This window comes from Moschus berezovskii, chromosome 3 (assembly GCF_049115385.1).
Source record: "Moschus berezovskii isolate FMDL1 chromosome 3, NW_MosBer_1.0, whole genome shotgun sequence".
NCBI classification, from domain to species: domain Eukaryota; kingdom Metazoa; phylum Chordata; class Mammalia; order Artiodactyla; family Moschidae; genus Moschus; species Moschus berezovskii.
Genome location: NC_142462.1, coordinates 26,928,145 through 26,950,452, shown reverse-complemented (window position 1 = coordinate 26,950,452; position 22,308 = coordinate 26,928,145). Strand labels below are relative to the sequence as shown.

The window sequence follows — 22,308 nt, the reverse complement described above, 5'->3', positions numbered from 1 at the left end:
ATCCAGACATCTCATTCTCTGTCGTCCCCGTCTCCTCCTGCCCCCAAACCCTCCCAGCATCAGTCTTTTCTAGTGAGTCAGCTCTTCGCATGAGGTGGCCAAAGTAGCTTAGAAGACCGTATATAATCTGAGACTCCTCTCTCATTGAACTCATCCGCCATTCCTCCATAGGTCATTACTTTCAAGTGTTCTCTAGTGGAAGCTTTACTGTTCCTAATTAAGGCCAAGTCTGCTTCTACCTCAGGACCTTTGCACTTACCACTCCCTCTCACTGACACATTCTTCCACATATCTTCATGACTGACTTCTTTGTCTTCTATATTCAAATATCATATTATCATAGACTCCTTCCATGGTCATTCTGAATAAAATAGTTTTTCTTACACAACCCTATAGTGTTTATCTCCCTTAAGCATTAATAGTTAATATACATTTTCTCCATTGTCTTGAAAATGTACTCTTTCTCCATTGTCTTATGTGATACACTTCATATTTATTTTTTCTTTTATGTCCGCCCATTATAGAATGTAAGTATCAGGAAGGCCAGGACTAATTTGTTCATGATTATATCACCATCATTTAGAATAACAGCAGAAAAATAGTAGTTGCTGTGTAAATATTTGAATATATAAAAGAATATTATTTTTCTAAATTTTCATAAATATTTTCGAACTCTAAATACAAATAGCAAGATTTTTCTATCCTATTGCTTTTAAAGTTATATTCACGTAGATTTTAACAGCTCTTAAATAAAGGATTCAATTACATTTTATACTGTATTTATCTACTTTAACCACCAGATCTTGCTGATAGAGATAATGAATAATCTTATCATGACCAGAAGGAGAGAAATACCATAAGAAGGTCATTTGACTCTGACTGATAAAAAAATTATTTTCTCCTATGACTGAGAAGTATACCTAAGATTATGGTAGCATATAGAATAACAATAATATATAAAAATATCAACAATAGTGGGACAACAGCATGCACAAAATTTGATAATTCTTTCCTAAAAATTACATTAAGAATTGTTTTTTAATTTAATAAATTGCATTCCTAATACATTATCTTATTACAAGGGCATTTTTTCACAACCTATTTTTATAAGAGCATTTTTTCTGTAATGTATCTCTATGACACAAACCAAATGGCAAAAGCAAAACATATGCAAGATGGCAGTAATTTGTTAATACTTGTATTATTTGGTATTAAATGTTATTAAAATATTAATTAAACCTGTATAATTCAGTTCAGTTCAGTCGCTCAGTCATGTCCGACTCTTTGCGACCCCATGAATCACAGTATGCCAAGCCTCCCTGTCTATCACCAACTCCCAGAGTTCACTCAAACTCATGTCCATCGAGTCAGTGACGCCATCCAGCCATTTCATTCTTTGTCGTCCCCTTCTCCTGCCCTAAATCCCTCCCAGCATCAGAGTCTTTTCCAGTGAGTCAACTCTTCGCATTAGGTGGCCAAAATATTGGAGTTTCAGCTTTAGCATCAGTCCTTCCAATGAACACCCAGGACTGATCTCCTTTAGAATGGACTGGTTGGATCTCCTTGCAGTCCAAGGGACTCTCAAGAGTCTTCCCAGCACCACAGTTCAAAAGCATCAATTCTTCAGCAATCAGCTTTCTTCACAGTCCAACTCTCAGATCCATACATGACCATGGGAAAAACCATAGCCTTGACTAGACGGACCTTGGTTGGCAAAGTAATGTCTCTGCTTTTTAATATGCTGTTTAGGTTGGTCACAACTTTCCTTCCAAGGAGTAAGTGTCTTTTAATTTCATGGCTGCAGTCAGCATCTGCAGTGATTTTGGAGCCCAAAAAAATAAAGTCTGACACTGTTTCCACTGTTTCCCCATCTATTTCCCATGAAGTGATGGGACCAGATGCCATGATCTTTGTTTTCTGAATGTTGAGCTTCAAGCCAAACTTTTCACTCTCGTCTTTCACTTTCATCAAGAGGCTTTTGAGTTCCTCCTCACCTTCTGCCATAAGGGAGGTGTCATCTGCATATCTGAGGTTTGATATTTCTCCCGGCAATCTTGATTCCAGCTTGTGCATCTTCCAGCCCAGCGTTCCTCATGATGTACTCTGCATATAAGTTAAATAAGCAAGGTGACAATATACAACCTTGACGTACTCCTTTTCCTATTTGGAGCCAGTCTGTTGTTCCATGTCCAGTTTTAACTGTTGCTTCCTGACCTGCATACAGGTTTCTCAAGGGATAGGTCAGGTGATCTGGTATTCCCATCTCTTTCAGAATGTTCCACAGTTTATTCTGATCCACAAAGTCAAAGGCTTTGGCATAGTCAGTAAAGCAGAAATAGATGTTTTTCTGGAAATCTTGTTTTTTCCATGATCCAGCGGATGTTTGCAAATTGATCTTATTCCCCTGCCTTTTCCAAAACCAGCTTGAACATCTGGAAGTTCACGGTTCACGTATTGCTGAAGCCTGGCTTGGAGAATTTTGAGCATGACTTTACTAGCGTGTGGAATCAAGATTGCTGGGAGAAATTTCAATAACCTCAGATATGCAGATGACACCACCCTTATGCAGAAAGTGAAGAGGAACTCAAAGGCCTCTTGATGAAAGTGAAAGAGGACAGTGAAAAGTTTGGCTTGAATCTCAACATTCAGAAAACGAAGATCATGGCATCTGGTCCCATCACTTCTTGGGAAATAGATGGGGAAACAGTGGAAACAGTGTCAGACTTTATTTTTTTGGGCTCCAAAATCACTGAGGATGCTGATTGCAGCCATGAAATTAAAAGACGCTTACTCCTTGGAAGGAAAGTTATGACCAGCCTAGATAGCACATTAAAAAGCAGAGACATTACTTTGCCAACCAAGGTCCGTCTAGTGAAGGCTATGGTTTTTCCCGTGGTCATGTATGGATGTGAGAGTTAGACTGTGAAGAAAGCTGATCGCCGAAGAATTGATGCTTTTGAACTGTGGTGCTGGAGAAGACTCTTGAGAGTCCCTTGGACTGCAAGGAGATCCAACCAGTCCATTCTAAAGGAGATTAATCCTGGGTGTTCATTGGAAGGACTGATGCTAAAGCTGAAACTCCAATACTTCGGCCACCTCATTCGACGAGTTGACTCACTGGAAAAGACTCTGATGCTGGGAGCGATTGGGGGTAGGAGGAGACGGGGACGACAGAGAATGAGGTGGCTGGATGGCATCACCGACTCGATGGACATGGGTTTGAGTGAACTCCGTGAGTTGGTGATGGACAGGGAGGCCTGGCGTGCTGTGGTTCATGGGGTCGCTAAGAGTCGGACACGACTGAGCGACTGAACTGAACTGAACTGACTTACTAGCGTGTGAGATGAGTACAATTGTGCGATAGTTTGAGCATTCTTTGACATTGTCTTTCTTTGAGATTTGGATAAAGACTAAACTTCTCCAGTCCTCTGGCCACTGCTGAGATTTCCAAATTTGCTGGCATATTGAGTGCATCACTTTCACAGCATCCTCTTTCACGATTTGAAATAGCTCCACTGGAATTCCGTCACCTCCATTAGCTTTGTTCGTAGTGATGCTCTCTAAGGCCCACTTGACTTCACATTCCAAGATGACTGGCTCTAGGTGAGTGATCACACCATCGTGATTATCTTGATCCTGAAGATCTTTTTTGTCCAGTTCTTCTGTGTATTCTTGCCATCTCGTCTTAATATCTTCTACTTCTGTTAGGTCCATACCATTTCTGTCCTTTATCGAGCCCATCTTTGAAGGAAATGTTCCCTTGGTATCTCTAATTTTCTTGAAGAGATCTCCTGTCTGTCCTATTCTGTTGTTTTCCTCTATTTCTTTGCATTGATCGCTGGGAAGGCTTTCTTATCTCTCCTTGCTGTTCTTTGGAACTCTGCATTCAGATGCTTATATCTTTCCTTTTCTCCTTTGTTTTTTGCTTCTCTTCTTTTCACAGCTATTTGTAAGGCCTCCTCAGACAGCCATTTTGCCTTTTTGTATTTCTTTTCCATGGGGATGGTCTTGGTCCCTGTCTCCTGTACAATGTCACGAACCTCCATCCAGAGTTCATCAGGCACTCTATCTATCAGATTTAGTCCCTTAAATCTATTTCTCACTTCCACTGTATAATCATAAGGGATTTGATTTAGGTCATATCTGAAAGGTCTAGTGGTTTCTTTCTTCAATTTCAGTCTAAATTTGGCAATAAGGAGTTCATGATCTAAGCCACAATCAGGTCCTGGTCTTTTGTTTGCTAACTATATAGAACTTCTTCATCTTTGGCTGCAAATAATATAATCAATCTGATTTCGGTGTTGGCCATATGGTGATGTCCATGTATAGAGTCTTCTCTTGTGTTGTTGAAAGCGGGTGTTTGCTATGACCAGTGCGTTCTCTTGGCAAAACTCTATTAGCCCTTGCCCTGCTTCATTCTGTGCTCCAAGGTCAAATTTGCCAGTTACTCCAGGTGTTTCTTGACTTCCTACTTTTGCATTCCAGTCCCCTATAATGAAAAGGAACCCCTTTTTTTTTTTGGTTTATCTGGTTTTTATTTGCCTTTTTGTTATGTCTTCTTCAAAGAATCTGCTCATTTTTGGCAATTGAACTGTATTTCATTCTTCTAAATGCATGATTTTATTTTATTTATTTTATTTTTTCAAAAACAATTTTAGGAATCTTTACTTAAAAACAACCTTAGCTTAAAATGGAGTAACTTTGGTTTTACGAGCAGCAAGCAAAGTACAGAAGCAAAAATGCATTACAGGAGCATTAAGTTCTACATTAGGTCACAGCGTCTAATCTGAAATCACACCCATAATATCATTTTTCAGGATATCTGGGAAATAGTTATTTCCCAGGATGTCTGAACCATAGCTACTCTATTTTGACTTTTAATTATAAAAAAAAAAAAAAATTTTAATAGCCAAAGCAGATTTCACCATTAATGACGTCAGTGTTTTTCTAGGTAACAGAAGATGCAAGAATTAGAACTCATAAAACCTTTTTCTGAAAAGATCTAACTATCTGAAGGCCTGTTCTGCCAGTTTTTTTTTTTTTTTTCAGAGCACAGAGTGCCTCATTCCCGATTTTCACCCTGAACTTCTTTCAGGGGGTGTTGAAGGTCAGCAGCTTGCAATGGTCATGCCGTAATCTTTGTAGAGGCAGCTGGCAAGTACCAACTTCCAGTCAGCAGGGTCCCTTCATAGCCACATATCTGACCATGTGACACCATTTCATGGCCATTGTGTCCCGCGGTGCTGGGAAGGCTCATTCCCAGGTCTAGGGAAGTGATGGGCCACTCAGTGTGCTAAAATTGGACCAGGCCTTGCAAGTAGCAAAAGTCTCTGGACCACTGTCTTACTAGCCTCCTGGTCCAGGAAAATATTTCCTCTTGTTACTTTTTCCCATACCCAGAGTCACATTATTACAATTATTGATCTCATATGGAACTATCAGTTCAGCATTATATCACAGGCTCAGTGAAACAAGTGACATAGAAAATAATATAGCCATAGCTAGCAGTTATTAGTAAAATAAGAATTATAAGTCAAGAACTTTCATTAGATAAAGCCTGGTATACCCCAAGTCACCTGACTTCATTCGTTAAATGATTATAGTCTGGTGTTAATCTCCTGGTTGTACATTATGGAGTATCCGACCTTTATCTGAAGATTGGTTACTGAGATAAGCCTTAGAAACTAACCTAGAGTGTCCTTTTTAATAACTTAATTAAATCTTTTAGCAGTATCACGTAACAAGGAATGGTCTCAGCAGTGAGTCTTAGTAAACACTAGACATTAAAAAAACTAGAAACTTAATTTAACAATTTACAAAACTTAATATTCCGTGATTTTTCATTATGGAGGCCCTGTAGCCAGGGAGGCTTTAACCCATCAGATAAAAAATGAGGTTTGTCAGGGAGCTGGGAAAAGCCAAGCAGCCATCTTGGATCTCCCATAGACCTGACTCTGATTTCCAGCTATTGTTTTTAATTTTCCAATTTAGAGGCAGACTGTTGCCATGGTTTAAGGACATTAGGATGGCACAAGTCTAACAGAGTTTTTGTATAAGCAGAATGAGCTTTTACATGTCTACAAACCCGACAATTGGATTAATTTCTAAAACTAGCATAGGATCAGGCCTATGGTAGAAAAGCATTTGATTTATATGCAGAGGGCTAAGAAGTCAAGCAAACATAAATGATCATATGAATCAGGTCCAGCATCTTGGGCAAGCTGTCTACCTCTGATGTCGTCATCTTCTCATCCTGGTGTAGTGTAGTTTCTTCTGTAAAAAATCCTTCCATCCAGGTTGGAGACAGTCCTTTAAATTATGTCTTTTTTTTTTTTTTAGTCCTGGTTGCAGGTCACAAGGCATCTGATCTTCATTCAAAGATAGATCACTGAGATAAGCTTCAGAAACAAACTTAGGGTGTTCTTTAAGAATTCAATTAAATTTTACATGAATACCACATAACAGCAAGGAACTATCCAAGAAATGAGTCTTACTACCTCCATTGGTAGACCGCCATTAACAAACTGGGATTTAACATTTATTGAAACATCATTTTCTCCCTAAAATCACCCTCATTTTTACCAAATATAACCAAATTAAGACTTGTTTAAAAAATAGATCTGTTCTCAATAAACTTGATCTGATTATTTATATAACCATAGACCATTTTTTTTTTTTTTTTTTTGCTGAGACTTTTATGGAGTCTCAAGCTTAACTTCATTTATTTATTTTTAGTGGAGGCTAACTATCTTAAAATATTATATTGGTTGGTTTTGCCATACATTGACATGAATCCGCCCCGGGTGTACATGAGTTCCCCTTCCTGTACCCTCCTCCCACTTCCCTCCTCCCCTTATCCTCCCTCTGGGTCATCCCTATGCACCAGCCCTGAGCATCCTGTATCATGCATCGAACCTGGAATGGTGATTCGTTTCACATATGATAATATACATGTTTCAATGCTATTTTCCCAGATCATCCCACCCTCGCCCTCTCCCACAGAGTCCCAAAGACTCTATACACCTGTGTCTTTTTTGCTGTCTCGTATACAGGGTTATCATTTGCATCTTTCTAAATTCCATAGATATGTGTTAGTATACTGTATTGGTGTTATTCTTTCTGGCTTACTTCACTCTGTATAATAGGCTCCAGTTTCATCCACCTCATTAGAACTAGTTCAAATGCATTCTTTTTAATGGCTGAGTAATACTCCATTGTGTATATGTACCAAAGCTTTCTTATCCATTCATCTGCAGATGGACATCTAGGTTGTTTCCATGTCCTGGCTATTATAAACAGTGCTGCAATGAACATTGGAGTACATGTGTCTCTTTCAGTTCTGGTTTCGTCCGTATGTATGCCCAGGAGTGCAATTGCTGGATCATATGGCAGTTCTATTTCCAGTTTTGTGAGGAATCTCCACATTGTTCTCCATAGTGGCTGTACTAGTTTGCATTCCCACCAACAGTGTAACAGGGTTCCCTTCTCTCCACACCCTCTCCAGCATTTATTGCATGTAGACTTTTGGATGGCAGCCATTCTGACTGGTGTGAAATGGTATCTCATTGTGGTTTTGATTTGCATTTCTCTGATGATGAGGGATGTTGAGCATTTTTTCATGTGTTTGTTAGCCATCTTTATGTCTTCTTTGGAGAAATGTCTGTTTAGTTCTTTGGCCCATTTTTTGATTGGGTCATTTATTTTTCTGGACTTGAGCTGCAGGAGCTGCTTGTATATTTTGGAGATTCATCCTTTATCAGTTGCTTCATTTGCTATTATTTTCTCCCATTGTGAAGGCTGTCTTTTCACCTTACTTATAGTTTCCTTTGCAGTGCAGAAGCTTTTGATTTTAATTAGGTCCCATTTGTTTATTTTGCTTTTATTTCCAATATTCTGGGAGGTGGGTCTTGGAGGATCCTGCTGTGATTTATGTCGGAGAGTGTTTTGCCTACGTTCTCCTTTAGGAGTTTTATAGAATCTGGTCTTACATTTAGCTCTCTAATCCATTTTGAGTTTATTTTGCTGTATGGTGTTAGGAAGTGTTCTAGTTTCATTCTTTTACAAGTGGCTGACCAGTTTTCCCAGCACCACTTGTAAAAGAGACTGTCTTTTGTAAATTTTATATTCTTGCCTGTTTTGTCAAAGATAAGGTGTCCATAGGTGCATGGATTTATCTCTGGGCTTTCTATTTTGTTCCATTGATCTATATTTCTGTCTTTATGCCAGTACCATACTGTCTTGATGACTGTGGCTTTGTAGTAGAGCCTGAAATCAGGCAGGTTAATTCCCCCAGTTCCATTTTTCTTCCTCAAGATTGCTTTGGCTATTCGAGGTTTTTTGTATTTCCATACAAATTGTGAGATAATTTGTTCTAGTTCTGTGAAAAATATCGTTGGTAGCTTGATAGGGATTGCATTGAATGCATAAATTACTTTGGGTAGTATACTCATTTTCACAATATTTATTCTTCCAATCCATGAACACGGTATATTTCTCCATCTATTAGTGTCCTCTTTGATTACTTTCTCTAGTGTTTTATAGTTTTCTATGTACAAGTCTTTTGTTTCCTTAGGTAGATATATTCCTAAGTATTTAATTCTTGTCATTGCAACAGTGAATGGAATAGTTTCCTTAATTTCTCTTTCTATTTTCTCATTATTAGTGTATAGGAATGCAAGGGATTTCTGTGTGTTGATTTTATATCCTGCAACTGTACTGTAATCATTGATTAGCTCTAGTAGTTTTCTGGTAGAGTCTTTAGGGTTTTCTGTGTAGAGGATCATGTCATCAGCGAACAGTGAAAGTTTTACTTCTTCTTTTCCAATTTGGATTCCTTTTATGTCTTTTTCTGCTCTGATTGCTGTAGCCAAAACTTCCAGAACTATGTTGAATAGTAGTGGTGAGAGTGGGCACCCTTGTCTTGTTCCTGACTTTAGGGGAAATGCTTTCAGTTTTTCACCATTGAGGATAATATTTGCTGTGGGTTTGTCGTATATAGCTTTTATTATGTTGAGGTATGTCCCATCTATTCCCACTTTCTTGAGGGTTTTTATCATAAATGGCTGTTGAATTTTGTCGAAGGCTTTCTCTGCATCTATTGAGATAATCATATGATTTTTATTTTTCAGTTTGTTAATGTGGTGTATTACGTTCATTGATTTGCAGATATTGAAGAATCCTTGCATTCCTGGGATAAAGCCCACTTGGTCATGATGTATGATCTTCTTAATGTGTTGTTGGATTCTGATTGCTAGAATTTTGTTCAGGATTTTTGCATCTATGTTCATCAGTGATATTGGCCTGTAGTTTTCTTTTTTTGTGGAATCTTTCCCAGGTTTTGGGATTAGGGTGATGGTGGCCTCATAGAATGAGTTTGGAAGTTTCCCTTCCTCAGCAATTTTCTGGAAGAGTTTGAGTAGAATAGGTGTTAGCTCTTCTCTAAATTTTTGGTAGAATTCAGCTGTGAAGCCGTCTGGACCTGGGCTTTTGTTTGCTGGAAGATTTCTGATTACAGCCTCTAGTTCCATACTTGTGATGGGTCTGTTCAGATTTTCTATTTCTTCCTGGTTCAGTTTTGGAAAGGTGTACTTTTCTAGGGATTTGTCCATTTCTTCCAAGTTATTCATTTTATTGCCATATAATTGCTGATAGTATTCTCTAATGATCCTTTGTATTTCTGTGTTGTCAGTTGTGATCTCTCCATTTTCATTTCTAATTTTATTGATTTGGTTCTTCTCTCTTTGTTTCTTGATGAGTCTGGCTAGTGGTTTGTCAATTTTATTTACCTTCTCAAAGAACCAGCTTTTGGCTTTGTTGACTTTTGCTATGGTCTCTTTTGTTTCTTTTGCATTATCTCTGCCCTAATTTTTATGATTTCTTTCCTTCTACTGACCCTGGGGTTCTTCATTTCTTCCTTTTCTAGTTTCTTTAAATGTAGAGTTAGGTTATTTAGTTGACTTTTTTCTTGTTTCTTGAGGTGTGCCTGTATTGCTATGAACTTCCCCCTTAGCACTGCTTTTACAGTGTCCCAGAGGTTTTGGGTTGTTGTGTTTTCATTTTCATTCATTTCTATGCATATTTTGATTTCTCTTTTGATTTCTTCTATGATTTGTTCATTATTCAGCAGCGTGTTGTTCAGCCTCCATATGTTGGCATTTTTAATAGTTTTTCTCCTGTAATTGAGATCTAATCTTACTGCATTGCAGTCAGAAAAGATGCTTGGAATGATTTCAATTTTTTTGAATTTAGATTTAGGCTAGATTTATGGCCCAGGATGTGATCTATCCTGGAAAATGTTCCGTGTGCGCTTGAGAAAAAGGTGAAATTCATTGTTTTGGGGTGAAATGTCCTATAGAGATCTACTAGGTCTAACTGATCTATTGTATCATTTAAAATTTGTGTTTCCTTGTTAATTTTCTGTTTAGTTGATCTATCCATAGATGTAAGTGGGGTATTAAAATCTCCTACTATTATTGCATTGTTGTTAATTTCCCCTTTCATACTTGTTAGTAATTGTCTTACATATTGCGGTGCTCCTATGTTGGGTGCATAAATATTTAGAATTGTTATATCTTCTTCTTGGATTGATCCTTTGATCATTATGTAGTTTCCTTCTTTGTCTCTTTTCACAGCCTTTGTTTTAAAATCTATTTTATCTGATATGAGTATTGCTACTCCTGCTTTCTTTTGGTCTCTATTTGCGTGGGATATGTTTTTCCAGCCCTTCACTTTCAGTCTGTATGTGTCCCTCGATTTGAGGTGGGTCTCTTGTAGACAACATATATGGGGTTCTTATTTTTGTATCCATTTAGCCAGCCTTTGTCTTTTGGTTGGGGCATTCAACCCATTTACGTTTAAGGTGATTATTGATAAGTATGATCCCGTTGCATCTGGTCCCATCACTTTATGGGAAATAGATGGGGAAACAGTGGAAACAGTGTCAGACTTTATTTTTTTGGGCTCCAAAATCACTGCAGATGCTGATTGCAGCCATGAAATTCAAAGACGCTTACTCCTTGGAAGGAAAGTTATGACCAACCTTGATAGTATATTAAAAAGCAGAGACATTACTTTGCCAACAAAGGTCTGTCTAGTCAAGGCTATGGTTTTTCCAGTGGTCATGTATGGATGTGAGAGTTGGACTGTGAAGAAAGCTGAGCGCTGAAGAATTGATGCTTTTGAACTGTGGTGTTGGAGAAGACTCTTGAGAGTCCCTTGGACTTCAAGGAGATCCAACCAGTCCATTCTAAAGGAGATCAATCCTGGGTGTTTATTGGAAGGACTGTTGCTAAAGCTGAAACTCCAATACTTTGGGCACCTCATGCGACAAGTTGACTTACTGGAAAAGACTCTGATGCTAGGAAAGGTTGGGGGCGGGAGGAGAAGGGGACGACAGAGAATGAGATGGCTGTATGGCATCACCGACTCTGTGGACATGAGTTTGAGTGAACTCCGGGAGTTTGTGATGGACAGGTGGCCTGGCGTGCTGTGATTCATGGGGTCGTGGAGAGTCGGACACGACTGAGCGACTGAACTGAACTGAACTGACTGATGATCCCATTGCCATTTTCTTTATTGCTTTGGGTTCGAGTTTATACACCCTTTCTGTGTTTCCTATCTGGAGAGATCCTTTAGCATTTGTTGGAGAGCTGGTTTGGTGATGCTGAATTCTCTCAGCTTTTGCTTGTCTGTAAAGCTTTTGATTTCTCCTTCATATTTGAATGAGATCCTTGCTGGGTACAGTAATGTGGGCTGTAGGTTATTTTCTTTCATCACTTTAAGTATGTCTTGCCATTCCCTCCTGGCCTGAAGAGTTTCTGTTGAAAGATCAGTTGTTATGGGAATCCCCTTGTGTGTTATTTGCTGCTTTTCCCTTGCTGCTTTTAATATTTCTTCTTTGTGTTTGATCTTTGTTAATTTGATTAATATATGTCTTGGAGTATTTTGCCTTGTGTTTATCCTGTTGGGGACTCTCTGGGATTCTTGGACTTGGGTGATTATTTCTTTCCCCATTTTAGGGAAGTTTTCAACTATTATCTCCTCAAGTATTCTCTCATGGTCTTTCTTTTTGTCTTCTTCTTCTGGGACTCCTATGATTCGAATGTTGGAGCGTTTAACATTGTCCCAGAGGTCTCTAATATTGTCCTTATTTCTTTTAATCCGTTTTTCTATTTTCCTCTCTGTTTCATTTATTTCTACAATTCTATCTTCGAGCTCATTTATCCTGTCTTCTGCCTCTGTTATTCCACTGTTTGTTCCCTCCAGAGTGTTTCTTATCTCATCTATTGCATTATTCATTGTATATTGACTCTTTTTTATTTCCTCTAAGTCCTTATTAATCCTTCTTCTATCTTCTCAATCCTTTTCTCCAGGTTATTTATCTGTAACTCCATTTTGCTTTCAAGATTTTGAATCATTTTCACCACCAAAATTCTAAATTCTTTATCAGGTAGATTCCCTATATCTTCCTCTTTTGTTTGTGTTGGTGGGCATTTATCTTGTTCCTTTACTTGCTGGGTATTTCTCTGCCTCTTCATCTTGCTTATATTGCTTTGCTTGGGGGGCCTTTCTTTCTTTTGGCAGTTTGTGGAGTTCTCTTTATTATGTAGTTTCCTCTCTGTGTGTGGGGTTGGACGGGTTACTTGTCAAGGTTCCCTGGTTAGGGAAGCTTTGTCGGTGTTCTGGTGGGTGGAGCTGGATTTCTTCTCTCTGGAGTGCAATGAAGTGTCCAGTAATGAGTTATGAGATGTCAGTGGGTTTGGAGTGACTTTGGGCAGCCTATATATTGAAGCTCAGGGCTATTTTCCTGTGTTGCTGGAGAATATGTGTGGTATGTCTTGCTCTGGAACTTGTTGACCCTTGGGTGGTGCTTGGTTTTAGTGTAGGCATGGAGACGTTTAATGAGCTCCTATCAATTAATGTTCCCTGGAGTCAGGAATTCTCTGGTGTTCTCAGAATTCGGGCTTAAGCCTCTTGCCTCTGGTTTTTGGTCTTATTCTTGGAGTAGCCTCTAGACTACTCTATCCGACATTTCCAAGGTGGTTCCCTCTGTTTTAGCTTCTGTTTGCTGGTCTCTTCAGTGTTTAATTTCCACCCTGACACTAGGGTGCGGGTGGACACTTTTTAAGGCTCAGTTGTTCAGTCCTGTTCTGGGAAGGGAGGAACGCTGCAGACAAATATCTCTGGCATCTGTGGGGAGTGCTCGCAGGGTCTCGGCCACACTGGGTTTGCCCCAGCTCACAGCGCTTGTGCTGTCCCCGTCTACACTGCAGAGGCTCTAGGTTGCTCTGCTGGGAACTGTCCAAGACCGGTGCTGGGTTGTATCCACTTCCCAGGTCTGCGTGGCTCACGTTCAGGTTCTCGGGTACTCCACAAAGGCGCAGACTTGGTTGGGCCCGCGTTTTGTGCCTTCCCCGGTCCGAGCAGCTTAGGTGACCAGGTGTTTGGCGAGCACGGTTGCTGCGACTTATTGCCTCCCCAGTCCCTGCCACTCGGTTTTCTGGGTGTACAACCAGAGCACCTTCTCAGGCGGATATTGACCAGCCCGAGCCCAAGAAGTCTTGATGAGCAACGAAGCCTACTTGCAGTCTGGATGCCTTTCTGTGGCCACGATTGCCCCCTCCGTCTCTGGCTGCCCTCCCTTGCCTGTCTCGGTGGGGGATGGGGGATGGGCCAACTGCAGCCGGCTCGCTCTGCTCAGTCCTTTGTTCTGTGAGCAGGGCTGGTGGAGTCTTAGGTTAGAGCTTTCTGCCTTTTTGCGGGGAAGCTATCCCAGTCTGCTTTGCTATCCCCAGTTCTCTCAGATTGCCCTCGCGGCATTCAAGCCCAGTCCTCTCTCTAAGCAGTTCAGCCGGCTCCTCCCTGCCCAGCCCCCACTTGCTAATGGCGTATTCAGGCGTCTGCGCTGCTTCTCCACTGGGAGTTACCATTTGGAGGGTAATCTGTGGGTTTTAAAAAAATCTTAAAAAAAAAAAGAGGGTTATGTGGCCCTCTGAGGTTCCAAGGCTCGCCACAGATTCGCCAGTGAGAGTGTTTCCTGGTGTTTGGAAACTTCTCTCTTTTTAAAGCCTCCCTTCCCAGGATGGAGCTCCGTCCTTACTTCTTTTGTCTCTCTTTTTATCTTTTATGTTTTTTCCTACCTCCTTTCGAAGACAATGGGTTGCTTTTCTGGGTACTTGATAGGACATGTTTTTTGGGTGTTAGTTCTAAAAGGTTTTTAGGTCTTCATAGAACTGTTCAACTTCGGCTCCTTCAGCGTTACTGATTTGTGCGTGGGCTTGGATTACTGTAATACTGAATGGTTGCTTTGGAAACAAACAGAGATCATTCTGTCGTTTTTGAGACTGCATCCAAGTACTGCATTTCGAACTCTTGTTGACCATGATGGCTACTCCATTTCTTCTAAGGGATTCCTGCCCACAGTAGTAGATATAATGGTCATCTGAGTTAAATTCCCAAATTCCAGTCCATTTTAGTTCGCTGATTCCTTGAATGTCGATGTTCACTCTTGTCATCTCCTTTTGTCCACTTCCAATTTGCCTTGATTCATGGACCTAACATTCCAGGTTCCTATGCAATATTGCTCTTTACAGCATTGGACCTTGCTTCTATCACCAGTCACCTCCACAACTGGGTATTGTTTTGCTTTGGCTCCATCCCTTCATTCTTTCTGGAGTTATTTCTCCACTGATCTCCCGTAGTTGCCTTGAGAACCCCATGAACAGTATCAAAACCTGTATAATTGGGCACTGATAATACCTGTATTGCTATTTCTATTGGTTTGAATAGTAGGTAATACTTCTTTTAATACTAGATTACTGTTAACATGTAACAGTTTAATTAATATACTAAATAATATTGGTTATAGACTTTAAAATATTATTTTACATATGCTTTTAATTTTGACCTTGAAAATAATTAGTTTCTTTCTGGAATAAAATAAAATATGTTCTATTTTTTAAATCATTTTTTTCTGAAAACAAGGTCCTGAGATTATAGAACTTTAGAATGCTTGATTCTGTAATATTTGAAAATATAACTGTGTGATGGTGACAGTTTTTGGTTAAGGCTTCAAAGAATCACCTTCAATTAAATGTGAAGTTACTAAACTGAAGGTATGTTAATTATAATGTCAAAAACAATTAAGTTCATGAGTTATTCAGATTAGTTTTCTTTAGTTTGGAGTATCAATAAGCAACATCATCTCAAAGGATGTCATGTCGTCAGAGAGTTGAGCAGGAAAACTGTTAAGTTGCTTAACCATAAAGCTTCTTCATTTTCTAACTCTATTAAACTGTTTTTTATACTTTTTATTGAGGTATTAGCACATTATTACAGTCACAATAAGAAATTAATATCAAATGATATCAGCTTCTTTATTGAAATGTAAAAACACAAAGAATGGAGTTCATTTTAATCGAAGACACTGTGCTTAAATTATAGTATTTAGAGTTATGAATAATTGCCTTTTACAAACCAAAAAGTTAGGAATAATTGTGCTCATCCTTTATATTTCCCCATTATGGATTTCATATGGGAAAATTGCAAAAAAAAAAAAGTGTTTTTCTTTCTTGAGACCACATAAGACAGATATGGTCACTCAGTTTGAATATTAGTGCATCAAATTATACTTTATTTTTGATGATATTTATATGATCTTCCTTTTCTTTACTTGTGGTATTTTATTTTAAGGAAAGCATTTTAAATTTAGAAAGTACTTATTACATTGGGTAAGCTAGAAGTTTTTACTTTTCTCTCAATTCACTCTGAGATTGAGAATTTAAGGAGGAAATAACTTTTGTATGTGTCTTTGTCAAATAGTTATACACAAGAATTAATCTTATTTCAAGATTTTATGAGTAGAGCCTTTCCAAATGAGCCACTAAATTTTTAACCTCAGTGAAATAATAAGACATGTAATAGAAAATGTAATATATATCATTTCATTCACTTTAATGTCACTCAAGAAAGTTGTCATTATGTTGTTCTTGGCAGAATAAACCACATGTTATCATCACATCACATCATATCACATCACATTACATCACATCAAATGTGATCATCACACTCCAATTAAGTGATCTGATGAGAGAATTTTATAAGTTTATACTCTCTTGGAAAGTACATTTTGTTCTTTCAGATATACTTTTTATTGTGATATTTCTTCTCATACTACTTCCCTCCTCCAAATATCTGATAAAGAATTCTTTAATTCTCTGGAATTCTCTAACTCTATACAGGACTATAGAAAAATATATATATATATTCACTAACAAGAATCAAAATTACATAAGTTAACTATTTTCTTTCCCACCTTGTTTAGAGTGTTTATGTATTTTATTTGTAATACTATTGGATTTGTTTTTTATATATATATATATAATTTATTTATTTTAATTGGAGGCTAATTACTTTACATTATTGTATTGGTTTTGCCATGCATTGACATGAATCTGACCCGGGTGTACATGTGTTCCCCATCCTGAAACCCCCTCCCACCTCCCTCCCCATCCCACCCCTCTGGTTCATCCCAGTACACCAGTCCCGAGCATCCTGTATCATGCATCAAACCTGGACTGGCGATTCGTTTCACGTATGATAGTACACATGTTTCAATGCCATTCTCCCAAATCATCCCACCCTCTTTTTTCCGTATTTGTATTCCACTTTGAATTTCCTTCACACTCTGGTTGACTTGAGTTGTATACTTATTTGGAAGGTGTGTGATATATTATCATGGTTCTAATAGTTGATGCCATACAAAAGGTATACAGTGCAAGCAAGTGTCACTTTCTTCTCATTCCCATGTCCCTCTCCGCATTACTCCTTCTCTCCATCCTGTTCCCATCCATTTTCCAAAAGTATCCATTGCTTTTTTAGTTTATTCTTATTGGATTTCTTTTGCACAGAGGAGAATGTAAATTCCTTTTTTTTTCCCTATGAATGATAGCATAATACAGATGTTCTTTTTTACTTATGCAGTAGTCATTTTTAACAAGTTTTTATCTAGAGCTCCATCCACCCAGTCATTTTCTTCATTCACTCGAAAAGCATCTAGGACTTTACAGAATCCAGAATTAAGAATCCCATCACTTACTGATAGGATTAAACCTAAATTGCTTTCCTAGAAACAAATGACCCTTCAAGATCCAGCTATTGTCTGTTTTTCCAGGTGTGACCTTTCTGTACTCTAGAAAATCCCATGCTTTTTCCTGCATTACTGTTTTTTCACATGGTATCCCCCTCCAGGTTTCCTAAATGGCACTCATCTATTTCCGCTCCCAGTATCCAAAAGGCAGTCTCCTTTCACTTTCAAGAGAAGTGCTGTTCCTTTATTGAAGCCTTCCTTGACCACACTAGTTAGACTTGGCAGCTTCTTTCTCTCATTACACCTTATTTGAATCTTGGTTATAACAATAAGAAAATATTTTGTTTTTCTTTCCTCTGTGATCTCTTTTTATTAGAATATTCTCATTCCATATGAAAGAAAGTGAGTGTTAATCACTTAGTAGTGTCTGACTCTTTGTGACTCTATGAACTGTAACCCACCAGGCTCCTTGGTCCATGGGATTTTCCAGGCAAGAATACTAGAGTGGGTTGCCATTCCCTTCCCCAGGGATTGAACTCAGGTCTCCTGCTTTCTGGCAGACTCTACCGTCTGAGCCACTAGGGATTCCATACAGATACTCACAAAGTACTGCTGAATGGAAAATAAAGAGAACCCTGTTTATTCTTCATTTGGAGTAGGCTCTCTAAACAGAGGAGTAGAAATAACCCCTGTATTCCCGGTCATTGCCTGGAGTCTTGTTTCAACACCCAAAACCAAAACAAGAGTCCATACATCCATCTAGTGTCAATATCACGACTACCCTCTGATGATTGTTGTCATGCCCCTCTGCTGGAAGGGAGCCACTGATTTATCTGCTAGGCCAGACTGTACACAGTCCCTTAAACATGGAGATGTGTTATGGGGCTCACTCTTTCTGCAAGATAGCTTCTGCTAGCTAAGAACATAGTGTGTTCTTTCCTTCTTCTTCCTGCTGACCTGTAATATTGAAACATCAGTATACTCCTATTTCTGAGCCCTTAAAAACATTCCAAGGCATAAACTTCTAAAATATCTGAACCTAAATTTTAGTAATAAAATATATCCTTTTTCTGTGTTGTTATGTAGCCAGAACATTATTTTTGCTTTACTTCTTTAGACACCAATGCATTTCAATACTGAAATATAGTATTTAAAGTTTAAGTATGATATGACATTGAGTTATTAAATTGGGTGAATTCATTAGAATTTATTTAGTTTTAAGTTACATAAATTCAGTTGAACTAGCTTGAGCAAAAATGATATTTATTATGAGGAAAATGCATTTTTCACAAAATCCCAATAGGAACCTGATTGCTGAATTCTCAAGAAAAAAAAAAAAAAGTTAAACTTGGGACTTAAACATTGTGAAGACTCAGTTTGTCTGCATTTGTATGTGTGTGTGTATCTATCCATTCTAAAGGAGATCAGTCCTGAGTGTTCATTGGAAGGACTAATGCTAAACCTGAAACCCCAATACTTTGGCCACCTCATGCATAGGGTTGACTCATTGGAAAAGACTCTGATGCTGGGAGGGATTGGGGGCAGGAGGAGAAGGGGACGACAGAGGATGAGATGGCTGGATGGCATCACCGACTCAATGGACATGAGGCTGAGTGAACTCCGGGAGTTGGTGATGGACAGGAAGGCCTGGTGTGCTGTGATTCATGGGGTCACAATGAGTCGGACACGACTGAGCAACTGAACTGAACTGAACTGTGTATCTGTCATGGTCCTGTTTTTCTCTGTTTATGAGCTTCATTTTTCCCTTTCACTAGGTATTACCTTTCTCCAAGTAGTGATAAACATGGCCATCAACAGCTCCATAGCTTTTTATCTTGTAACTCAAGCTTCCAGGCTGGCTCAACATCCTCCATGGTACGAGGTTAAACATCTGAAATAACTGAAGCATTGGCATAGCTTTGGTCCACCTATGGACCAGTCAGAAGTAGTCAAGGGAGGTGGGTCATGTAAGAAAATGAGAAGCCCTTTGAAAACCATGTATATGGAGGCAGAAAGGGTGGTTTCAAGTAGAAGGTGGGATCAAGAGAAGTGAAGGATTTTCTGGGTAAAAAACCAGTCTGCTATGTGTCAACTAGATAGTCAAATATGTTTCTTCTTACTACAAAAGTCATTACTTGGGATCCATTATTTATGGCTAATATTGCTAAGTTATTTGATTTGAACCCACAAGAAGTGTGTGAGTCGTTAAAAGCAATTTATATCAAATTAGGATGCATATGTATTCTAAATAAAACTGTCAATGTCAGTTTTATTTCTTCATTATGCATTCCATTATACCAGGCATATATTTTAAAATTTATATTTTGGTTATATGTAACTCACTGGCAAAGCATTTCCATGATCTAACAGAGATTAATTGATTTTTCATTATGCTTTCAGTTTAATAGCAGTAAATGGGTCCTTGAAGAAGCCCTCTACACATACACTGTTTTTCAAAATAGCAGGACTGTAGATTGTCAGTTGCCCGCTGATGTTCAGCAGTCTAGTACCATAGATATGATGGGTGAGAAACCAATCATGAAGTGGCAAATAAAGGTAAAAAAGAAAAGATATCTTCCTATTTATAAATAAAATATATATGTATTAAAATTTCATAATGAATTTATAAAACTACACTTAGAACAAATTATCTGATTATAGAGCTACGTATATCTTGCAGGTATCTAATGATGGTTATAGGTTCAGTAACCCCAAAATAATGATCATATATGATGGAGCTTGTCAAGTTTGTGGTCTCTATGAAAAGGACTTGTGTACTATAAAGGTATGCAACTTTTCCATTATTTTCACATTTGCGTCATAGGTTTTTTCATTTCCTGTGCTGCTGGAATATTAATGTAGGTTTTCACTTTCATGTCACAAATACTAATAGAGAAAAGCCTTCCTCAAGTTTATGCAAGATTAAATCAAAATTGTTCTTCTGCCTATAACTCCTGTTAAAATGGCTGAGTTTCTGCCTTAAAAATTTTGAAGTGACAGGTTGTTTACTCCTGAAACATCAAAACAAGAGGTTCAGGTTGAATTTTCTTTCCTACATATATTTTTAAAGTAGTAATAGTGATTTTACAATAAAAAGGTGCCTTATGGTTACTTAATCTTTGGGGTAAGTGACATGCATTTAGACAGAGTTTGTGAAAAGTGAAGCTAACACTTTCAAAGGGAGTTTCTTGTGGCTGCTGCGCTCATTGAGCCATGCAAATATCTACCACTTGAGGGATAACAGAACAGCACAGCCTGGGCTGAATCTTCTCACCCATATCCTTCTTAACCTATATCCGGTCCACTAGGCTTAGCAACAGGTTTCTTTTCTATGTCAGTTGCTGATTTAAGTGATACCATGCGTGTAATATCACTTGGCTCTTCAGAACTAAGACACATACAAAATAGTTTTTATGTATCTGTTGTTCGGTCACTAAGTCATTTCTGACGCTTTGTGCCCCCATAGACTGCAGCATGCCAGGCTTTCCTGTCCTTCACTGTCTCCCAGAGTTTGCTCAAATTCATGTCCATTGAGTTGGTGATGCTATTTAACCATCTCATCCTCTGCCTCCTGTTCCTCAGATATTTAATTTTTTTTTCTTGAGATGAACAATCAGATCACATCAATAAGAAATTTCTGTTTCTGAGAAGTTGTTTGATTTTATTTCTCTTCAAATATTACATTTCCATATGTCCTGAAATAATTACTTTTCAAATGTTGTTATTCACAATTGTTTTAACCTCTTGCGGCTATTTTGCTCGCCTTTTTGTGCAGTGCTCCAAGTGATGTCAAGGAGATTTGGTAGAATGAGCAAAGTTTATATATCCTGGACAAAATTTGATCTTCTTCCGAAGTTAAAAATGATTTCTACATTTACGATTATTTCTTTGCATGTCAGCATCTCTCTCCATTATTTTCTGTAATATGGAGAAGACTCTTGAGAGTCCCTTGGACTGCAAGGAGATCCAACCAGTCCATTCTAGACGAGATCAATCCTGGGTGTTCACTGGAAGGACTGATACCAAAGCTGAAACTCCAATACTTTGGCCACTTCATGCGAAGAGTTGACTCCCTGGAAAAGACTCTGATGCTGGGAGGGATTGGGGGCAGGAGGAGAAGGGGACGACAAAGAATGAGATGGCTTGATGGCATCACCGACTCAATGGACATGAGTTTGAGTGCACTCCGGGAATTGGTGATGGACAGGGAGGCCTGGCGTGCTGTGATTCATGGGATCGCAAAGAGTCGGACACGACTAAGTGACTGAACTGAACTGAACTGAACTGATCCATTATCAAGTATGGATGACTATGCCATGGATCTGGTTTAGTCTTGCCATGTTAAAGGACTAGTAGGCTCCTGGAGGAAGGGAGGATAACTATAAACCAATCTGATTCTTATATATGCAGGGGAAAAGAGTCTGTTTTAATTGAAGGAGACGGGGACGACAGAGAATGAGATAGCTTGATAGCTCACCAGCTCGATGGACATGAGTTTGAGTGAACTCTGGGAGTTGGTGATGGACAGGAAGGCCTGGCGTGCTGTGATTTATGGGGTCGCAAAGAGTTGGATACGACTGAGCGACTGAACTGAACTGAACTGAATAAATAAAACACTTCCTGTGTGAGTTTAGCAGTAAAAAGACAGAAAGAAAAGTGATGCTTTATTCCATGTTATTTATAAATTATGTCACAATTGTGCACAGAGGTACAATTATATGTATTTTCCTATTCCTTTCATATTGATCAGTTCCATTAACACATAGAGGAAATTATTTGTTTTCTAAGATGCATTTATGTTCAGAATATGATGCATTTATGATCAGAATATACAAAAAAATGTTTTCTAAAGTGAAAAAATGTTTGCTAATCAATACAGACTTATAAAATGCATTTGTTGGAAGCATCAACATATATGCTGCTATCTTTTTATGTATTGTGTATTTTTTTTCCTAAACACTAACTAGTTGTATCTTGATTGGTGTTTTCCTTTTTAAAAAATCTCCATTAGGAAAATGTTTGCATTATCAATGGATTCTGCTACATTGAAGGGGATAAAAATTCTACCAGCCCTTGTTCAATTTGTAGACCTAAAATTTCAAAATTTACATGGTCATTTTTAGAAAGTAAGTTATTCTTTTTAATCCAAATATTTAAAAACAATTTAAAATCATGACTTACATAAATGTTTTTTTAAGATGAACACTGCGTAATTTAGGATT

General features: G+C 38.4%; 1 protein-coding gene across 1 annotated transcript in view; it reads left to right on the top strand.

The window, feature by feature from the left end:
• The window catches only part of VWDE (von Willebrand factor D and EGF domains), an 84,200-nt gene that overhangs the window by 38,503 nt on the left and 23,389 nt on the right, over positions 1 to 22,308 (top strand). The window contains 5 exon segments of the mRNA XM_088831646.1: positions 10,313 to 10,318; positions 14,983 to 15,113; positions 19,487 to 19,642; positions 19,767 to 19,871; positions 22,098 to 22,216. Coding sequence (XP_088687772.1) covers positions 10,313 to 10,318; positions 14,983 to 15,113; positions 19,487 to 19,642; positions 19,767 to 19,871; positions 22,098 to 22,216 — 517 coding nt within the window.